Source organism: Triplophysa dalaica, chromosome 21 (genome assembly GCF_015846415.1).
Source record: "Triplophysa dalaica isolate WHDGS20190420 chromosome 21, ASM1584641v1, whole genome shotgun sequence".
NCBI lineage: Eukaryota > Metazoa > Chordata > Actinopteri > Cypriniformes > Nemacheilidae > Triplophysa > Triplophysa dalaica.
In genome coordinates this window covers 8773537-8794935 of record NC_079562.1, presented here as the reverse complement: position 1 = coordinate 8794935, position 21399 = coordinate 8773537, and the positions used below count along the sequence as shown (strand labels likewise).

Genomic DNA, 21399 nt, shown 5'->3' with positions numbered 1-21399 from the left:
AATTAAATATCAGCTCCAAATTGCACATGAATTGAAGGATGTAAGGCAAAATGATGAATATGGTCCTATTTAATCTCAGTTTTATCAAGTCATTCGTTCCATGCCCTTGTATGCGTATTAGATTTAACACTTTAAAACCTGAATAGATTCACAGTCATTCTTTCATCTGTATGTATCTCACTCTTCCTCTGTGAATCTAGATGAAACTAGACAGCGTTCTTCATTGCAGAGGTTGCACAATAGACACTCTCTTAAAACTTTTTTTGAATGCTAAAACAGATTGCAGTAAACATCTGAAATATAAAAATACATTGAGTAATAATTATAATCAAAGTGCAACCTCAGCATTGAAGTTTAGGAAATTTGAGGAATATGTGACAGCATATGACAGTGACAGCGGGGTTAAAGGTCAGACAGTGGGGGTCACAGCGCGCCCAGACTCCTCAGGGCGGCAGGCGTCCTCACCGGAGAGCAGCCGGCTGCGGCGGGAGGCTTCGGCTGCCAACGTGCAGGAGATCTCAATCCGCTTCTCCTGCTCATGAAGTTGATGCTCTGAATTACTGGGTCCCTCCACTGGCCCATCCAACACCGGCACCACATTCTGCATGCTGGAGAACACAGATCGGTCATTGACGACCGTTTACTCATGTGTATAGCAATTCATTTGACCAATCTTGGTACTTATGGTTACTCCGTGTGCAGTAGATGATGTGATGTGCATTGATACCTAGATTTGGCAATGAGCGTTTTGATTCGCTCTACTTTCTTTTGCTTTTCTTGAAGCTCCTCAGGGCTAAGAGGTGTGTTGGGCTCCATTTCTAAGTATCGCTCCGGAATTAAGACCTTCTCTGGTGTAGACAGCTGTTGACAAGAGGTAAGAACAAAGTCACTTTAGAACTCTGTATTGGAATGATACAAATTGAAAGAATAACAAAACATCATCACATCGCCAGCATCATTTACTCCAGTTTTTCTGTCCACATCATAGAGATGTTTGACTTCTAACCTCTATGCCGATATTGAGGTCGTAGTGTTCAGGCTCTATCTGTCGTCGTAGACGTGCAATTTCCTGTCTGGGTGACTCCACACCTCCACCCCTCACAGCTGCCTCCAAACCCTTGATATCCACCTCATCTGAAGTCACTCTCCTCCGCACCTGTATGACAGGAAGACATATGATATATGTCACTGAACTAAAGAAATTTGAGTCATAAAAGACTAGCATGAATGTTTGAGAGTATTCTAACCACTCTGTAGTTGGTGGTGGGTTTGAATCCATCTCCGTGCTGGCTGCCGGACAGGTTGAGGCTCCGTCTCTTGTCTCTGACAGAACTGCTCTGGTTTCTTCGTATTCTTTCGTTCTGCTCCTCCACGGTCATTTTCGACTTCACCTCGGCAGGGAACACTGCACTTTTTGGCCGTTCCTGTGTCACACATGTACCTATTACCATTACAGCCTGCGTGTATACAACACTAATGTCACAGGATCACTAAATCTGGACCCTGGACAGCGTATTACAAACACTTCTGTATATATTCCACATCATTAAGGCTTGAATCAAACAAAACAAAATCAAAAAAGTGTTCCTTTGTGTTCCTAAATATCATACTGGATATTATTTAGCATCAGCATTATTATTATTAGAGAGGCCATTATCCAATATGATTCACAAAAAAATTATTTTTTACACATGGAATTTTTAGATAAATCTGCTTATAATTTATTTATTTATTCAGTTTGTTCCCATGCATTTTCATCCAAAAACAGAGAAATCTGTGTTTGTTCCGTAAAGCCTTTTAGAATAAAAATTACTTTGAGATTTATGTTTCCATCATGAGTATTAACCAAACAAACAAATTGACAAAACTTATAATAAACACATTATTCTGTTCTCTCAAAGGAGGCACTTGTAAGGAACAAGTGCTTTGACAAACCTCAAATACAGACAATATTAATGAGGCCGTATTTTATTACAGACGTACAGTATGAATTACGTCTTAATGTATTACTACAGCAGAATTACTGATAGATTTACTAGCACAAACTGTAACCTACCCTAGAAATCTGACCGTTGGGCACCTTCCCATTTCTCCGTTGTACACCATTAGAAGTACCCTTGTGTTCTGAAGGTAACTTGGCCCTGGGTGGAACAACTCCAACTGTACAAAGGAAATCTTTATTAAAATGTGTCTATAAGCATTTTTTGTAAAACTCTCCTTTCAAGGTGGCATCCTAAACATGTGATACTGTGATACTGTAGGTGTATCAAAATAGGTACAAAACGATAAAAGGTTTTTACTTTGTTTCTTCATTTATATTGGCTGATTAATGCAGCATGTATTGACATTAATGTGAAGCAATAAAAGCTGGAGACCGTTTCATCGGACGCACACGCCAAAGTTAACTTCCAGTCTGTGTTTGGTTATCGGTCTGGCAAGTGGCTAGTAATAAAACATATTCTTTTATATTAATATTACTATTCAAATTACAATTACAATTACAATTACAATACAAATCCATATCCATATCCATATCCATATCCATATCCATATTCATATTCATATTCATATCGACATTCATATTAATATTCATATTTTATTGTATATGAATGGTATTCATTTGTATTAAAACTACTCAACAGTTATTGATTTTTTGGGAGGTCTGACGGAAGTTAAGTTTGGGCCACATAACATTTGTTTATGTTATTGCTGCTCTGTATGACTCATCCCAGAAAACAAGTGCTAAAGAAAAGTCAGAGTTAACAATCTCAAGCATCCTGTGAAAAAACATACCTTTATTCACATTGGACTGTCTGTCTTGCTCTGAGTCGAAGTCGGTGGGCTTTTCTCCCTGTGAGTTGTAGTTGTGCTGAAACAGAACATAAGAAACGCTAACATGAATGCTCTCAACTGCTGTTCATAACTAGAATGCAAAGCAATATTTAAAAATCCTAACAGGGTCTAATAAGGATCTCCCAAGAATAAAAGGAGACCCAAACGGATGATCTGATTATTTTACATTCATATTTGACTGAATTTCATTGTATCCATAAGAACTACATTCGATTTTTGCTATTTGATCCCATTTAAATTAGTTTCAGCTTATTACAGAAATTTCAATATCAGTCATGCCCAAAGATTATCCACACTTTCTACAAAACCAACATGGGCTGTTCTAGGGGCAATGGGTATTTGGTGTTTACTAAATGATGAAAAGTCACCTATAAGCACATGAGGCTTCTAAGTCGAATGGGGTGACATGTCAAAGCAATAAAAGCCGTTTAATACAGCACTGACACAAACTGGTAACACACAACACTAGCACAAACACAGCCTGCATAAATAAAACAGTTGCTAAGCATGGAAAATTATGTTCTACTGTAGAAGTGTCGACAAATCTTTGTATGAGGAATCTGTCTATACTACCACACACAAATGTTGAAGGGAAAAACAGGAGCTTTTAATGGAAAGTGAGTTACTCGGATTTAATACAGTGCCAAAGAAGTTGTCAGTTTAATGCAACAGTGTTTGGTTTGAGATAAAGGATAGTGAGTAATACATGACGAAAGCAAACAGAACAAGATATAGATTCTGATTGAAAGTGAAAAGTGAAGTGGAATGAAAATTAAATGAAAGACTGTGGCCATTTCTGGCCAGGGTGAGCTGGGGATCGTAATTATGATCTGTATTGATTATGGACACAGGTGTGAACATGGACACAGGACATGGTGGCGTTCTCATGGGAATTAAAGGTTTGTCCAAGTTCTGTGCAGTCCCGTCTTTGCGGTACCTTTCTGCTGTGGTATTCTTCCTCGTCCTTGTAGCTTTCCTGGTGGAGGCTGGCATGAGGGCCCATGCTGTGCAGCCAGGCATTGCTGTTTATGGGCAGGGGAGGTATGGAGGGGGGAAAGGTCTGGGAGGTCTCCAGGGGCTGGTAAGATTTAGGAAGCGGAGGTCGCGGAGGGCCAACCTCCTGTCGTGGGGAGGAGAAAAACAGCGGGAAAAGGAGAGGGATAGAATCACACAGAAGGGGAAGAAGAAAAAGGAGGGGAAGGAGAAGTGGAGAGAGAGCTGTGCATCAGGTGTGACTAAGCCAGGCGGAGGACGCAGAGAATTATGGGAAGCATATAGGCATGAAGCCATCATCACAATCACTTTTAAACACTGACCTGCACACAGCTATAGTACGACATTAGGCAGAAATTGTGGTTCTGCATGTACTGTAAATGTTAATGTACTTTTGCCATCGGCAAATCAATCCGAGCAAACTGTTGACTCTGTAAACAATTCCCCATAACAATCTTTGTGATCTTAAATTTGAAGATGTGCAGATCAGTTTCTCTGAATAAACGGTACAGACTACAAGTCAGAGAACTCAGGGTAACACTTTGGTGTAGCACTGTAGGAATGGGTCACCTATGAGAACTATCAATTACACACGGCCAAGCACTCAAGAGCATCTAAAGCTAAAGGATCACACAGCCGTTGAGAAAAAGATATTAGAGACAGAACGTTTTTCATTCTCTATTCTTAAACCTAGTGAGATCCCTACATCCGCTTGTAATGTCATGACGTAATGAACATCATTTTCATTACTCATTTAAAATGACACTACTAGTTAAATAGCCGTTTATGAGGACAGTTTATTCATGTCACACAATAAAGCAAAACTATTATAAACTCATGGTATACACAAGAGTCTCCAGGATAACTATATTAGCATTATTTCTCTATGGCATTTAATAGAGCAGTGCTTCACAAACTGGCGGCTGTGATGAAGATGAATCCAGGGGGGCCACAGTTTCTGTGGCCTTTTATAAAATGTATTATATTGTGCAATCAAACATCAGAAAAATAAGACCACCGAACAAACAATTGATGTTCAAGCATTGTATAATTGTATATGTTTAAATATATTCATTTGATATAATAGTAAATATGATTAATTATTATTTTTTGTTTAAGAATGTAAGTCTTTATTTGGGGGGGGCACAAAGCAATGAACGGGGGGCTTTACATTGAAAAGGTTTGAGAACTACTGTGATTTGGACCCGAAAGTATAGTGCATGAATTCAGACTTAAGAGGCAGATAGGGGCACTCCTTGTGGGCGCACTTAGCTTTGCAGCATATTAATGTCAAACCATATTAAAGTCAACTGCAACTCGAGTCTCTTGTGTGTTTTAGAGCTCTTGCCTATGTAGTATCCAGTTAAAATGTAGTAGGTTTTGAAATAGAGCTTGTCCCAGATTTATAAATAAAAGCCCTAATTATGTTATTATATCTATTTATCTTACATTTTCAGGTTATGACATTGTTTAAACATAATTATGAAATTATAATCAGAGCCACGTGGCTGTGCTTTCTTTTCATTTAATTGAAACACAGCTTGCTTTGATAGTTTTGTATTGAATTTCGTACACTGGAATGTGCAAAACTGACTGTGTGTTGAATAGTGTTGTGTGTAATACTGTACCTCTGTGGCCAGATGTTTAGTGGGTGAGGCATGAGACCCAGGTACAGGTGAGAAGGGGCTGAGAGGACTGGTGAGACTCACTGAACTCAATGGACTCGCCGGACTGTTCGTGCTGAAGGAGCCTGATGCTCTACTGGCTACTGTAATAGACAGATGCAGATTATTTGGCTAAGAATGATCAGATATTTTAATTACGCTGAATTAGTCAAAAGTATTTCCTCATTTAAATCTCATATTCTAAAAAAATAAATAAGTCAAACCATAATGATACAATTAACAATATTATCCCTAATGCAGTATGAGGGGAGTATATTCACTTCTCTGACCCCTGTGCTTGGCCGTGTCTGTGCCACGGGACGGGTTGTTTTTGTGCAGCACTTCCAAAACTTCCTGAACCCTCCAAAACTCCTTCTGAATGTGCCTGTGAACCAGCTCACCCTGAGGAGACGGGAAAGCGTTTTCTGTTATACGAGCCATTTAATGATATATTAAAGCCATGCATTATTAAAGAGAGCTGTCAGCATCCTTAGAAAAATGAGTATTGGTGCTTATAAATAATGAATGATTTGATTCAATAATTGATTGCTTATTCCACTCATATTAATCTGAGAAGTCCTCATAAAAATACAAACAAATGAATACACAATTCCTATAAGAATTTGATTCCAATTTAATATTTTTTTTTTCTGCATCATGAAGGTCAGTAGCACAGGGGGTCCTGAAACAAAGACCATACTCCAAAAGGTTGTTTTCTTGGATTTACATGAAGGCTTTTATGAAAGTTAAATAAATCGTGTAAAGATATGTTGAATGCAATTCATAACTGCACACGCTTATTAATAAATGATGGGTCTGAATTCAACAATAGCGGAACGCACTAGAGGGGTATAAGAGTTCACAGTTTTCTGGTAACTAATGATGTTTATAATGATGACAGCATAAACACTCTGATGTATTTGACGTACATGCCCTCCAGTGTTCAGCTGCTCCCACAAGTCACCATGGATAGAGTTCACTTCTTCCTCCAGAGCGTCAAACTCTATACGAGTGGTGGTCAGAGCCTGTAATGAAGATTCATAAACATCTAAGATCACATTCTTTATTATTCCTTGATATCACCATAACCCATGCATTGTATGATTAGTTGTCTTACGCCTGAAGCCTGAGAAAGTTCTCCTCTGATGTTAATCAGTTTGTTTTGTAGACTCTCTTTTTTCAGCTGAAGTTTCTCCATGGCCAGTGGCTGATTCCTGTAGAGCTCCATCTCCTGATGTGTGGCCACCAGCACCCCCTCTAGGCTGTCCTGAAAATTGCAGACAGCTTATAGTGAGTGTGCAGAATACTTTAGGTAGGCTTATCTATTATTAAATTAGGCTTGAATGTGATTAAAAGAGCATTCAGAGAAATGGACGTTTTAACAAGCACAGACATTGTGGGAGACATGGTCAACCTGTCCCCTGCAACATTTGATGTTTATTGCTGATCTGATGCAATCCATTAAGCATTTGTGAACCTGGATCACAAAACTAGTAGCACAGGAAGATTTATAGCAAAAGATAAAAATACATTGTTTGGGTCAAAATTATCGATTTTTCTTTTATGCCAAAAAACATAATTAAAGATAATAAGTAAAGATCATGTTTCATGAAGACATTTTGCCTTCCACAGTGCCCCTGATTAACAACTTAAAAGGCAATATTCTCAATATTTTGTTTTTTTTCACTCGCAGATTCCTGAGTTTTAAATATTTGCATCTCTGCCATATATTGTCATATTCTAACAACTCATTCGTCAATAAACATCTAATTTATTCAGCTTTGACATTATTTATTATAAAATTGTCCAGGGTCACATATAGTAGTTAAAATGACAAATCGTTTAAAAAGTATTTTTCATCTGCCTCAGCGGTCTAACACTGTTCATCAGCATAAAAAATGACAAATGAGATGGGCAACCATAATAAAGACCTTTTTTTGTTAATAGAAGCACGTCAACATTCGCAATTTTAGAGTGCGAGGTGATGTGTTAGCACAGTGGCTAAACTTTAATATTATTTTACTGTTTTATGATGAGAAACATTAATATGGAGTTGTTTTTAGCACATCTGGCGTAAGACTGTATGTACATGGTAAAGGCCGTGGTTGTAAGTACCTTTTCCATTCTCAACCGATGGACTACAGCCTCCTGCTCTTTTACTAGTCGGTTCTGTTCACACAGACGCCCGAGCAATTTCTGTACAGAGACAAAAATAAAGAGTAAAATCACTCATTTTACTTAAGACTATTTGCCCAATTTATAAATGATGCTTTTGAAATCAATTCAGATACAAATGACTTACACTGGTTTCAATTTCATTAAGCTTCAGTGTGGGATGTAGCTCACTGTACATATCATGGTACGGAGGCACCTACAATCACAGAGGGAAAATACATAAACAAAGCATTTTTAAATAAGCATTTTGCTTTACGGACCTCCAATGAATGTTTATATTCCACATTGATTGTTGAACAATCCAACAAAAAGAAATAATAACAACAGAAATTTTACATTTTTCTGGAAGACCCAATGAAATCAGTTTTCAGGGGCGCAGGGATTTCCTGTTAATGTACATTAGCAGGGTCGTCTTCAAACTTTTGTTTGACTATAACTTTCCACTAGCTGAAAGTGGTGTGAGGTAGATGGACATTCTCATTTTGAAGAGCATTCTACAGGAAAAAACATTAATGAATGCTGCAAGGGTGAGTAACCAATCATTTTGGTCTGTTTCCAGAAGATGGAGACGTTTAATGTGATTTTTGCATAAATTAATCCAAAATTCGCAACACTCAAATCGAATGTTGATTTCATTGAGTCTTTAAGCAAACTGAAACTTCATTGCATGAAAATGTGCTGTTTGCATTATTCAGCAAAAAAACATTCCCAAATTCTGAAAATGATTAGCCCCTAGTTTGGAGGATAAATACTGAAAATGGCTTTCTTGCTCTACGGTTATGAGATGAGTGAACAAGACACAGACGACAACACAATGATCACAATATGAAAGATGTGATACTGGGAAACAAGCTATCAGGGATGGAGACATTTTGACACACATAACTTGAAAAACAAGAAATAATTTCTTCAACCAACCACAAGCCGCACAGAAACTAAATTAAGATTATGGTTGTAATATCTCAACTTAAAGGTTACGGGATTTAAAACTAGAGTATAACTGAAGAACTACTGAAACATCCAACATGCCACATTCACTAAGAAGCACAGAGAGAGACAGGCGCTGTTATAACCTCAGAAAGCTTTGTTTAAGCCAAGCCATGAGGCTGAACTGAGGTCAGTTGTTGATCAACAAAACAGCAGCCTGCCTTTCCAGAAGACCTGCGTCTTTCTTACTTGAGAATATATCTTTGATCGAGGAGAAGAACGTTCAACCATTCTGGTTACCATGCCGATAAGGTGACCACTCTCTGTCATCTGAGGCAGAACACACCATCATTCACCTGAATCTAAACATGGCTGACTTTGACATAACATAATTTCTAATGGCCTTATTCGACATATTTCAACGTGCTTCATGAAATAATTTACACAGAAAGGAGACAGCGAGGAGAGAGAGACAGTGAATGTAGGAGGAGTGGGTGCTTGTGTGAGAGGACCATGACTACATTTAGGATGTGGTTGTTTGTTATGTCTTGATGTGGCCATCCAAACATCAGTCAGTTTGTTCTGCATTGCCTAACGTTCTTTAGGGGTATCTAAAGCTCTGTTTAAAAACCTACAGTAATGACAGAGCATTTACTTAAATGCATTTTTAAGATACTATATAAACTCACCACTATTCATTTAAGGATTGTTTTATGAAACAAAAAATATGTTTAAGATTTTGTTTTATAAACTTTAATTATTCCAAAAGGCAATATATTCAAGAGAGGTTTTTAATATTTGATCTGACTTGGATTCAATTTCAATAATGTCTATCCTTTATAAACACGATGTTTGTGATAAAAATCCACATAATAAATCATAAAATAAGCTTAACATTATTTAACATTATTTTCTTCTGTTGAAATTAACTGATAAATGCAAAAGTAACGTAAAATTAAGTTAATGAAAAAAATAAGTAAAATGTATTTAATAAATTAAATATGAAAATAATTTAATACATTTAATAGATTAATAATTATGTTTTGTTATTTTAATCAGATTTCTTATTTTAATCTAATTCATATGTTTGCATCAATCTTATTTATTAAGGCCATTAATCTCTTCTCCACACTTTTAAATCGACCCTCTGGCACTTCTTTACTCTAAAAATTGTTTCTGATTTTACATGAAACAATTCACACACAATTTTTTTGTAAATTTCAAAGCTGTGATATTGTTTACATTGAGTAAATATGAATAGTAAAATTATATAATATTTCTACTAGACAAATATTTCTATTAGAATTCACCAAAAATATTAAGTGTATATACAAATTATTATTTGTTTACTAAATAATAATTTTTTCATTAAATAAACTTTATAAATAATATTATAAAATTATATATAATTTTATAAATAAACTTTATAAATAAACTTTATCTATACATTTTAGAGAAAATAACTTTTGGATTTTTAATTAAAAAAATCATATGTCCTACAAAAAGATCATTTAAATGATTTTGAAAGATTGTATTAGGGTAATATAGCCGTTTATTTTTGTGACATTTACTAAGACCACAGAATTATTCACAGAAGAGTCTTTGTGACCCCCTGGGGGAACTCGGACCCCAGTTTGAAACACCTAATTTAGAGTCTCTACAGCTAGAGCGTAACATGAAATATCACCTCACCAGGTTTTAAAACAGAGCTTACATGTGCAGTCAGCATAGAAATGCATTAGTGCTTGTTAGATTAAGCCTCCTACCTGGTGATCTATGTACTCCAAGTTCCTCTGAAGTTGCAGGTCTAAAATGTCCTCCTGATGTGTGCCGTCAAGCAACAGCAAAGCCCAGCAGATCAAACCCGGCAGCGTACAGCACAAACACACCCGCAAAGCACCAGACGGCGAGACAGAGAGCAAAACACATGAGAGGACGCACACACATGCTGATCATGACATCGGTTATCACAGTGAAGTGTAGTGTGTTACACATGTACAAGCACAGACAGACCAGATGCCATCATTCATGCAATTGATAGAAATTAGAAGTGTCACAAGATTTGATGATTCTCAGTTGACACGGCTGTAATTTTGCGGTTTATGCTAAACCCATGCACAAAAGTTGAAAAGCTTTTACTTACCATTTTACCATGGAGAGAGGGGGATGCTGGGTAATTATAGTGGTGCATTCCTTGACTGTATGAGCGGCGATCTCCAGCAAATTCATACTGAAAGAAGAAACGATTACTGTCATTTAGACACCGACCACATTTAAAAAAATAGTTTTAAGGGTGGTCAGACAACACATTATAAGTATGTTTAAAAAAAACATGAATGGTAAAATGTCTCCACGGATGTTTGGCGACTAGTGCTTTACCTTCGGTGAGCTTAGTGACCTGCGCAACCCGTAAACCGAGGGATCGGCGTATATACCATCATCTCTCATTCGGCTGGGCACTCGATCGAACCTGGTGCTGGACGATCGGGCGGGTGAGGCAAAGCTGTGCGGAGAGTACGGTCCTCCAGAAGAAGTAGAAGGCGAGCGGGGAACGGACCGCGAACGCGGCTGAATGGAGAGGCGTCGCATGGAGTTCTGTGCTGAATCCACTTGGGAGTAATAGCCAGGATGGGGGCCCTGGGGTCCCATCATCCACTGAGGGTCCCGAGGTTGTCCGTATAGGGGTCCGTCTCGTAAAGAGCGTCTTCTCTCCTCCATATTCCAGTGAGGTGGCGCTCGATCGTACGCAGCCGACATGGAGCAGATGCTCTCAGGGCGGACACCGGGTGGGTAGAGGGGATATTCATCCACGTATTGAGGTCCGCCATATACACTGCAGTAATCCGGTGACATACCGCGGTTTACTGTGTAATACCCGGTTGGACTAAATAGGAGGAAAAAAAAGGACATGATGATGTGATGTCACTGCATACGTTTAATCTAGGGCTGTGAAACGATGAATGGCATCCAGAATAAAGGTTTGTGTTTACATAAAATATGTCCATGTACTGTGCATGTTCATTTTGTATTTACAAAAAAAAACACATAACGTACATGCATAAAATATAACAATTTATAAACGTTTATATATATATTTAATACATGTAAATATGTGTTTGTCAATACAAAACGTACAGTAGCCCACACAGACATATATTATGAAAACACAAACTGTTATTCTGGATGCGATTGATCGCGATGAATCGTTTGACAGACCTAGTTCAATCGCGACCAAATCTGCTTTTCTCACCTGCGCCCGTCATCCATAGGCCCATATGTCCTGCGCTGGTTCACCCACTGCTGCAGCTGAGTCATAGAGCTCTTTCTCTGAGCGAGTCTCTCCGGTGCCGTCCTTGGCACAAAGCCTCTCCTCATCACAACGTTCTCCTCTTGATGCTCACGTAAGTCCCTCATGTTCTCCTGGGACTGATATCTTGAACCGTTTGGAGGACCGTAGTTACCCCATCCGTTGGGTTGATGGGGCGGCAAGCCTCCTTTCTCCATTATCCTGCCCTCTGTATTAAGGCTAGCAGGGGTGGTGGGCGTGGTGACTCTGGTCTCTAGTCCGTTGAGCTCGTGATTGACAGGTTCAAGGGTGTGTGGCCTTTGGCCGTTGTTCTGGGCGTGAGAATTGGGTTCGAGTCTTTTGCTTACCATGTCGTTTTGGTCTGATGTAGGATTGGGCTCGGATTTATTTCTGCAGGAGGAAAGAGAACGAAAGCTGAAACATCTGTGAGAGGTTTTTAAAGAACACAGCAGTGCTTTTAGAGGAAATAAGTTAATTTTGCACCTTGAGTTTGTATTTCAGAGATTATTAGCCATTATAACCATTACAACACCAGTGTTAATATCCCAATGAAATCTAAATTGAAGATTTGTGGTTTTTAGTATAAATATGTCACCCTTAAGAATTTAGATAAACTATGATCCAAAACATTAACAAAATTTGCATTTAGATGATGTAAACCTGCAGTCTTTCACATCCACCAAAATGATTTTTTATGACATCATTCTGCACTTCAGCTTCTCGTCCATTTTTTTCTGATCAATCAAAAGCTCTCTAGAAAGTAGTTTGTTTCAATACGTCCAATTGAGGAATTTACCTCAATGCATCAAACGACGTTGCAAATTTTAGGGTTTCTCAGTGGATCTTCAATGCATAACAGGGTGCAGATTGTGTGTGTGTTTACCTAGTTGTGGTCTCGACCCTGACTCTGGCAGCGTCACTCATGGCTTGGATCCACTCCTCTTGCTCCTTATGGCTGTCTGCGCTGAAGTAATACGTTCGCGTTCCTGCGTGCTCTACCTGCAAACAGAACGCAATACTGCCTTTTAAATCCTCAGTTTCCTCTTCCTCCTCTTCCACTGTTTCACACCACACCTGCAACAGAAACAGAGAGAGAAATATCACTATATTGTTCAAGTCACACGCATAAGGCAATAACATACTGTAACTGTGAACCTGCAACCCCAGGAAAAACAAATCATGCAAAACAGGCCCAATACAGCACATGCAAAAATACATTCACGGTGAAACTGTATAAAAAAAATTGACTTTGCAGTTAAATATCAGTTTGTCTGTGAATGACAAGCATGAATGCAAAAATGTAAACTGTGTGAGACATTTTAAGCTTTTCTGAGACAAGGTGTGTGGAGTGCAATTATGAACATGCATTAACATGTGATGTCATCTTTATCTAATATCATATTTATTTGCGATTACAATCTTGGTCAGATGTCTTCAGTTTCAGATGCAGTAGTAAGACTTGATGTTTCATAAAGTCTTTAAGATGTATCATGCTAAACTGAAGAAGGTTTGGATAGGACATGCAAAACCAGACTCACAAGCTACCTTGTTCTAGAAACTAACAGGTAAGATACTCCATGTAGTGTGGAAGACTATTACATCTAATATAAAACTTGAAATTCAATTGAGACTAATATACAGATTTTGTCATTCTTGGTGTTTTTATTCTGTTTATTCATGTTTGGGACAAAACCATGCGAGTCTGATCTATTTACCTGTACTCATGCAGTTATAGAAGAAAACAGAGGTGCTCTGAATTACCTACTAAAAGGGTTCGTCTGCACATTGGAGGTCAACTCACTCGTGGATCCTCAGAGATGGGTGTGGGGTGGTGGGGTTATTGGGAACAGAGGAGAAAAGACTACATGAAGGTGACTGGGTCAGATATGATGGTCAGCTTTAGGACAATCTAACCGGGTAGATGTGAACTAGATGCAGTTAACATCAGATTTAGTGAGTGCTCAACATTGTGCAAAGATATACTAGAAAGACAGCAGTGAGTAGAAATGTGACTTTGCTCTGTTAAGGAGCTTTTTAATTACAAAACATGAGACATTATATGATGCACACATATATCCAAGTATATCTGTGGGACACTAAAGACTGTTTATACAAACTTGGATACTGCAGTTCCACATTAGTACACATGGGGGCAATACAGAATAATTTGGAGTTTACGTCCACACAATAAAGTAGAATAATATAACAATTCAATGAAATGTGTGGACAGCGAAGTGCAAAATAAACATATCAAAAAAGTTAAAAAAACATTGCTATTCCAGAATTTACCGTTTTAAGTTAAAAGTATCTAAAAGATCTCATGTAAGTTTAATCACCCAGCACATATTTACCTTAAAGGAGTAGTTCACTTCAAAATTTGACCTTCCATATGGTAGGAATAAAAAATTCCTATGGAAAGTCAATGGGGGCAAATCTTGTAAACTACTCCTTTAATGTAATGTTAAAAGACTTGAACTCTGATTCTAAATCAGCCTAACAATGCAAAAAGCCCTCTGACACACAAATTCACACACAATGAGTTTCACAGGCAGGTGGAGAAACACTTTTCCATGCACAGCAGGTTCTTCTGAATAGAGAGGGTGTGTTATTATGCATTATGAAATCGGACAATCACTGAAACCAGTACAAATGATAAGTATAAAAACAATGATTTGCTAATCTTTACAAATGAGCATGAATAATGATCTGAGGGTGTGCCAACATTAGTTTCATACAATCAAATATTTAATAGACAGACCTTCCTTAAAGACCATCAAGAAACAAAATGATTCTGAATAAAGACAAAAATGCAACATATGAAACTTGAAAACAGGATTTGTTTAAATCTAAACTCATATGCAGATATGAATCTGTTATGTAAAATGTCAAGTACACTTGCTCAGTCCTCTGAGCTTCATTATGCAAACACATCTAATGAGACTTAATCAAAATGACTCCAATTTACAAGCATAACAAGACCGCATAGACTAAAATGACCTCATAAGTGTTCACATTCATTCCCAAATTGAATCGTCCTCAGTTCCTGGTCATTCACTAAATAGACTGCATGTTGTGTGTGAGCTTGCAATTCCAAACAAACTGAAACAGGCATTTGATGTCACAGGAAACAGAAGATCAAAACAAACCGGTCGTTCGCATTGCGGAGCTTTCTCGACTTACAGATGTCTGGCACAGAAACCTCCCATGCTTTCACAAGTCTTACCTTTGTACCTGCCAAGAGGAAGGCTTTCTTGCTTTTAATAAAACCTCTCCCCTAGGAAACTGTCAAACACTCCCTTACTGTTGATTCATTTGAGGGCTTGGCAAAATCTGTACTTTTTATCTGCATTTGATTTTACAGAAGACGCTTTGTTTCTCAGTGGATTATTAAATAGATCTCAGCTGGCACTTGAAATGTTTGTTTAGCTTAAAAGTAGCATGCACATTATTGTGTAACCACCCCTCTAGCATATTTGTATGCAAGAAATGGTGGTCAGGTGTCACAGCATGTCAGTTTGGAGGTACGTGAGAAGTATCGCTGTGTATTGTGGCATGAGCATGACAAATGATACATTTCACACTGAAGCGAGACCAATTTGTCACTAGTTTAATGATTCATAGTCTTAGTTATGCAAACTTACAAGAACTAAACAGTGTAGAGTCATTCTAGATCTAAGAAATAGACAATCTTACGGCGTACCCTTTTTTTTACAGAATTTCAATGTTAATTTTTTTTTTTAAATCCCATATAATGTCTAAAATCCAGTATTTTTTGCTAACAGTACTGATTTTTCACAAGTTTTTGAAATACAGTCAAAAAACGTCAATTTACAGAATAATGCATATTTCAAGAAAACGGGAAAAACGTTATTTACAGAAAAAACTGTTATTTTTACGGTATATTGCTTTTTAACAGTCTATTATTGTTTATGGTCAACAACTGTCAAATTGCAGAAAAAGACGATACATTTACAAAAAAAACCTGGGAAAACCATGTAATTTACAGGAATATATTACGGAATATTTTTGACGCCCCAGCTGCTTTACTGGATTTTTTGACAGTGTGGAAACTACAACTGTGCCCAGAAGACTTTCCTTAAATCAACCAGGAGTGCTAGTAAACGCAACAGGTTTTTGTGTGACTTCAATGCATTGTAAATCACCTTTACAAAAGTGGGCTGAAATAGTATCCTGAACTCAAGTGTATCTTGGAGACGCGGTTACGGACTAGATCAGACATTTGAGTTTACAGTGGCGTCACATGTTAGAGTCTGATATCTTTAAAGCACCTCTTCTAACTACCTGTTTTATCCATACAAACAAAGACACATTCTTCTATTCTTTACAAACTAGAGCCGAAAATACCAAGGGCCACGGGGACGTCACAAGCTCCCATAACATAATGTGTCACTGCTATATTTAGACACGGCTTAATTATGACCTAATTGAAAACATCTGTTATCATCGGTCTGCGAAGAGGAATTTCATAAAGTTCTCTCAGGACGGTGGAATTTCTCACATATAGCTCACTCACAGACTTTCAGAAGACCATTTACCCAAGCACATCACCACCGTGAAGCTATTGTAAATAGCTGAGATGAACTAGCCTAAAGGAACAATCTTAGAAGGAATAGAAGGATGCTTTGGTACACCTGCTAACTGGCAACTCACCAAACTGGCATATGATCTGATAAGCCTGACGTTCAATTGGCCTTTACTTTTATTGCACATGAAAGAAGGTCAAGCTGAGAAGAGCTCACTGTAATCTGAGTTTGTTGAGTTGTCTTTCACGGTGCCAGCTCCCTGTCTCCCTATAGGTATAGTAAATGATAATATGGTGAGGGAAGATAGCAATGTATATGCTATATTAGACTATATTAATCTATAAGACTCCTCTATTTGTTGTTGATGTGAGTGCATGATGGGTCTGTTTCAGTTATGGCAGCATTTATTTTAACAGGCCACATTATTTCCTTTGAGTATACGTTTACATTACATTTATTCATTTGGCAAACGCTTTTATCCAAAGCGACTTTCATTGTTTTATACTATACATACGTTTCTAAGTATGTAAAATCCCAGAATTGAACCCATGACCTTGGCGTTGCTAGCACCATGCTCTAACCACTGAGCCACAGGAAAGTACAATATCTATAAATTACTTATTAGATCTACTCGCTGACCCATTTACACCACAACAAAATTTGTTGCTACGCGTTAGATGGGATTTCTTTAGTATAACACTTAGATACAACACTTCAAATATACATTGCAAAAATATATTTTTATCCAATAAATATAAATTCACAAAACAAAACAAATTTACACATAAAGCTAAATTCTTTTTAGAAAATGCATCATTAAACTTTGTATTACTTTTACCATAAATGTAATTGATTAAATAAAAATCTAATTGCCAGTGGGTTAAAGGGATTTCACACAAAAAAACGAATATTCTGTCATTGTTCACTAACCTTCAAGCTAATCTAATTGAATTTTTCTGCTGAACACAAATCATTTTTCTTTAGAAAAAACAAACAATTCTGGGGCACCATTGACAACCTTAGTAGGCAATTTAGTAGGACAATTATACTATGGTGCCCAAGAACTGTTTGGTTTCACACATTCTTCAAAATCGCTTTTTTCAACATAACAAGATATTTAAACAGGTTCGAAACGATTACAGAACTTTGGGGTGAACTATCCCTTTAAGAAATTCAAACCCAATACAAGATCAATTCTCTGTTAATATGTCATATCTTTGCTAAATCCCCTGCAAACGGTTTTCAGAGATAGTCCCCCTAAAAATAAATATTCTGTCGTGGATTACTCATCCTAAAGTTGTTCCAGACCTGTATAAATGAAGAAGGATATTTGGATGAATATGAGCAACTGACATGATAGTGTTGTGACAAAAATGATAGTGTTAAACACAAAAGAAGATTTTAAATAATTTAGGAAAACCATTTTTTGACTACCCCAGAAATCTTACTTGCTAACATTTTTCTAAATATCTTGCTTTGTGTTCAACAGCAGTTTCATTTTTAGGTGGAGTATGTCTTTAAAGATGTAATTGAGACGAAATTTTTCCATTATAGTTGAACAGTAATGTGGACACAATAAATGCTTTTTTTTCCTTCATAATGCCAGTGCACGGAAAAATAATAATTTTGAGTTTATCTGGTTGAAAAACCTCAAAGGGTGAGCAGTACAGCTGTCTCCACCTGTTAAATCAAATAGTAGCCCATCTGAAAGACAGACATTGTGTGGGACATGTTAGGCTGGACAGCAGGTGCCAACGCCCACAGCAGTTCAATGTAAACAGAGAGAAACGAGGCAATTCCCTGCCTTTAGTCTGTGAGGAGGAAGCAGACAGTCAGGCTTCAGCAGGTATGGAAATGACAGCCCTCTGCTCTCCCGTCTTACTGCCTCTGTCATTCCGTATGTCTCTTTCTTTTAGAAAACTTGACATAGGTATTTGGCTACAGGTAGGCGCTTTTTTGATCCTCATGCTTCCTGATCATGTCAGGATGGTGTTGTCGAATAAACAGTATAAGCTAAGAGGCCTATACTAAGTACAGTGTGCATTTTGATACCAGATTGGGCCGTTACAGTATCCACTAGCTAGTGGACAACTCAACAGTGGTAACCAACCCATCCATGTCCTCATGGTGAAGCATCACAAAAGTCACAATGTTCATTTCACCAACTTGCTTTAAATGTCCTAAATCTCCAAAAACTCCCATCCCAGCTGTCAAAAATAGTGCTCTCTCAACCCAGCTGGCTTCAGGCAAACAGCTGGGAGACATGCATGCGATATAACAGAGAGGTTGCGGGCGCAGCTGCAATCTGATGTTCTCTGACATGTAGACAAGCAGTTAACAGCACGAGCCAAACAACAGCAAAAATATGGTGGAGAACGGCCAAATGAATGATTGCAGCAACTTTTAATGACCAGGTGTCAGAAATCATCTCTTTCTACCCCTGTTATTTTGCACACGCACGCTCTCTTTCTGGATTGCGTCTCTGTTCTATGTGTCCTCGTGTCTGGATAAAGGAATCAGTATATAAAACTGCTGAATTCAACGGAAGCTGCTTGTCTAACAGGATTTTGTTCAAAACAGACAACAATTTAGAAAGATACACAGAAACAAAATCCCGTTCAGATAGTGGAAATACTCGCTGGTTGTAAAAGTAAACAAATAGATAAATTGTTAATAAATAACGTGTAAAGACTTCAACTTAATAAAAAATAAATCTAAAATAGATAAAGTATGCATGCATACATTGAAATAATAAAAATGAATCCTTGCAAAACGGAAAATCAATTGCCATACCCTACAGAGGACCAGGACTAAAAAGTTTTGGAGTGAACTCAGGACTGCCCGAAGGGACTAGGGATGGTTTAGACCAGGTGCTTTGAGGTTTGGTCCAAAAATCTATCAACAGCTCTTCCTTATTGGCTGCAATAGCTTATTTCATATTTCATTCCACCCTACTACAAGGAAAAGTATCTTTGTGAATTAATTAAAGACGCATCCTAAAGGTGCCAAACTTTATCTGAACATCCCAGAAGATTTTAAAACTGGCCTGGTTCGGTCGCTGGATCAGCTGTTGAGGACTGACAATTTCCCAGCTGTGAGTTTGATGGCGGCAGATTTGCCGACTGATCTTACACGTTTTTGAAATTCATCTCTCAGAAGAAAAAAAAAGTTATACAACCAGCGCTTATTAATATTTCAGACACTCTATAATGGGAAATATGAATAAGTGAGAGGGGATGAAAGAAAAGATTATGCATTTTCTTTATTTGTGAATCCTCTCTACATTTGGGACAGATTGACAGATTTCGCGACCGTTAAACATACAGGTACAGTTTAAAGCATAACACTGTAGAGCTAGAAAATATAAGACTCCCTGCTGTGAAACAGGAGAATTATCCTGCACCCTGAGGCCAAACACCAGTTCTGATCTTGGCACAACTGACAAGGATTTCATAAAAGAAGTGGCAGTACATCAAGGTAAAGCACCTGAAGACAGAGACCCTGGGAAAGACGCACTGCGTCACAGCAGTTTCTGTCTCTTTTGTGAAGGGAACATGATACATGTAACATTTCAGTGCCACGGATCGGGTTAGAGAACGGCTGACTAAACTCACCTCGCTTTCTTGTGCATGTGCACACACAACAAACATGCCCCAGCGTTTCCCGCTTAATTATTAACAACCAGTCATGTACTAAACAAGTATATTTTTAGAGATATATTATTAGAGACACACATGATGCTTTCACGGCTTTTATCACGCTTGTCATAAAAAATGCTGTGTGTCGACGAGACTTTGCACCGAAACTGTGGCAGAGGGGGCTGTGATATTTAAAGGAAACATAGTACACCTTCTGCCTCTGGGTGAAGATTCATGAGACTACATGTTTATAGTGACTTAGAGTCTTTTTGTTGTGCAAGTTTATCATGAGAGTATTTAATAATCTTTCTTTTATAGAAGAGACCATTGAACAAGTTTGGATATGTTTTCAAGAACACTTGGATGAGCGTTAAGGGGTTTTACTGAGTGTATAATTCTTTCTCTCTAGAAATGTCCACGGGCGATGAAATTTAGAAGCACACGTGTGAAACCAAAACCATTGTTTAGATTCAAAAGTCAGGTTTTAAAATAAACATGAGATCACAGCCAAAAGAATAGAGCAGAACAATTCTTTAATGAAAACATTAAAATTAACACATATTAATATAATAATAATTAATATGATAATAATAATAAAATAAATAATAATAATATTATAACAACAGCACTACTACTACTAAAAATACTACTAATAATATAAAAATAACTTAATTAAATTAAATTATTACAATATTATTTTTTTATATTGTTTTTTTTAATCAACTCAATTATAAACAAATACATAAAATAATTCTTACGTAACTTAATATTTAAATATTTTAAATGATCAGAAATCATAACGGCTCAAATGAATGCAAAACTTTATTTACCGGATTGTTTTTTACTATAGTGTCAAAGTTCATCAACGTCTCCTCTACTGCATATCTCTATTTAATTAGTAATTTTAAAAAGGCAGGTGCTAAAAAAGCTGTTTTGCTGGAAACCTAACAAGGCCTGCATAGACACGACAGAGATTCTTGACTGTCTTCAGCCCAGCCCTCAGGACCTCCACAGGGCCAAAGGAAAAAGATGTAAACATATAAGGGTCTCACATTCCCACACATGGAGAAAGCGCACCTACTGTATGTTATAGTTATAAACACACTTCAAAACACCTCTCCTGTGCGCAGTTTAAGTTCTACCCAGAATACACCATGTATAATCTAATACAGCCTCACATGCAGGCCAGGCGAAAACATAATCTTATTTTCTAAGACATCACAACAACGGCCTTTCAGAGTTCAACAGCAACGTGGTGCTCAGTGGGAAAATCTTTCTAGGGATGTGAATTATTCAAA

The 21399-nt window shown here is 37.5% G+C and overlaps 1 protein-coding gene across 15 annotated transcripts in view; it reads right to left on the bottom strand.

Annotated features, from left to right (window-relative positions):
• plekha6 (pleckstrin homology domain containing, family A member 6) overlaps nt 1-21399 on the bottom strand; it is an 80044-nt gene that overhangs the window by 4668 nt on the left and 53977 nt on the right. For 5 of the 15 annotated variants that reach the window (XM_056735288.1, XM_056735289.1, XM_056735285.1 and 2 more), the window contains 19 exons: nt 12803-12993; nt 11863-12309; nt 10992-11496; nt 10756-10842; nt 10379-10432; nt 8862-8942; nt 7813-7881; nt 7626-7706; nt 6628-6777; nt 6440-6535; nt 5792-5912; nt 5475-5614; nt 3791-3973; nt 2794-2869; nt 2057-2160; nt 1248-1424; nt 1007-1156; nt 728-861; nt 466-608 (listed from right to left, as the gene is read on the bottom strand). In XM_056735288.1, coding sequence (XP_056591266.1) covers nt 466-608; nt 728-861; nt 1007-1156; nt 1248-1424; nt 2057-2160; nt 2794-2869; nt 3791-3973; nt 5475-5614; nt 5792-5912; nt 6440-6535; nt 6628-6777; nt 7626-7706; nt 7813-7881; nt 8862-8942; nt 10379-10432; nt 10756-10842; nt 10992-11496; nt 11863-12309; nt 12803-12993 — 2989 coding nt within the window. Of the gene's footprint in view, nt 1-465; nt 609-727; nt 862-1006; nt 1157-1247; nt 1425-2056; nt 2161-2793; nt 2870-3790; nt 3974-5474; nt 5615-5791; nt 5913-6439; nt 6536-6627; nt 6778-7625; nt 7707-7812; nt 7882-8861; nt 8943-10378; nt 10433-10755; nt 10843-10991; nt 11497-11862; nt 12310-12802; nt 12994-13684; nt 20630-21399 lie in introns of those variants that run through there. The other 10 variants (XM_056735279.1, XM_056735280.1, XM_056735290.1 and 7 more) reach the window with 9 other exon arrangements.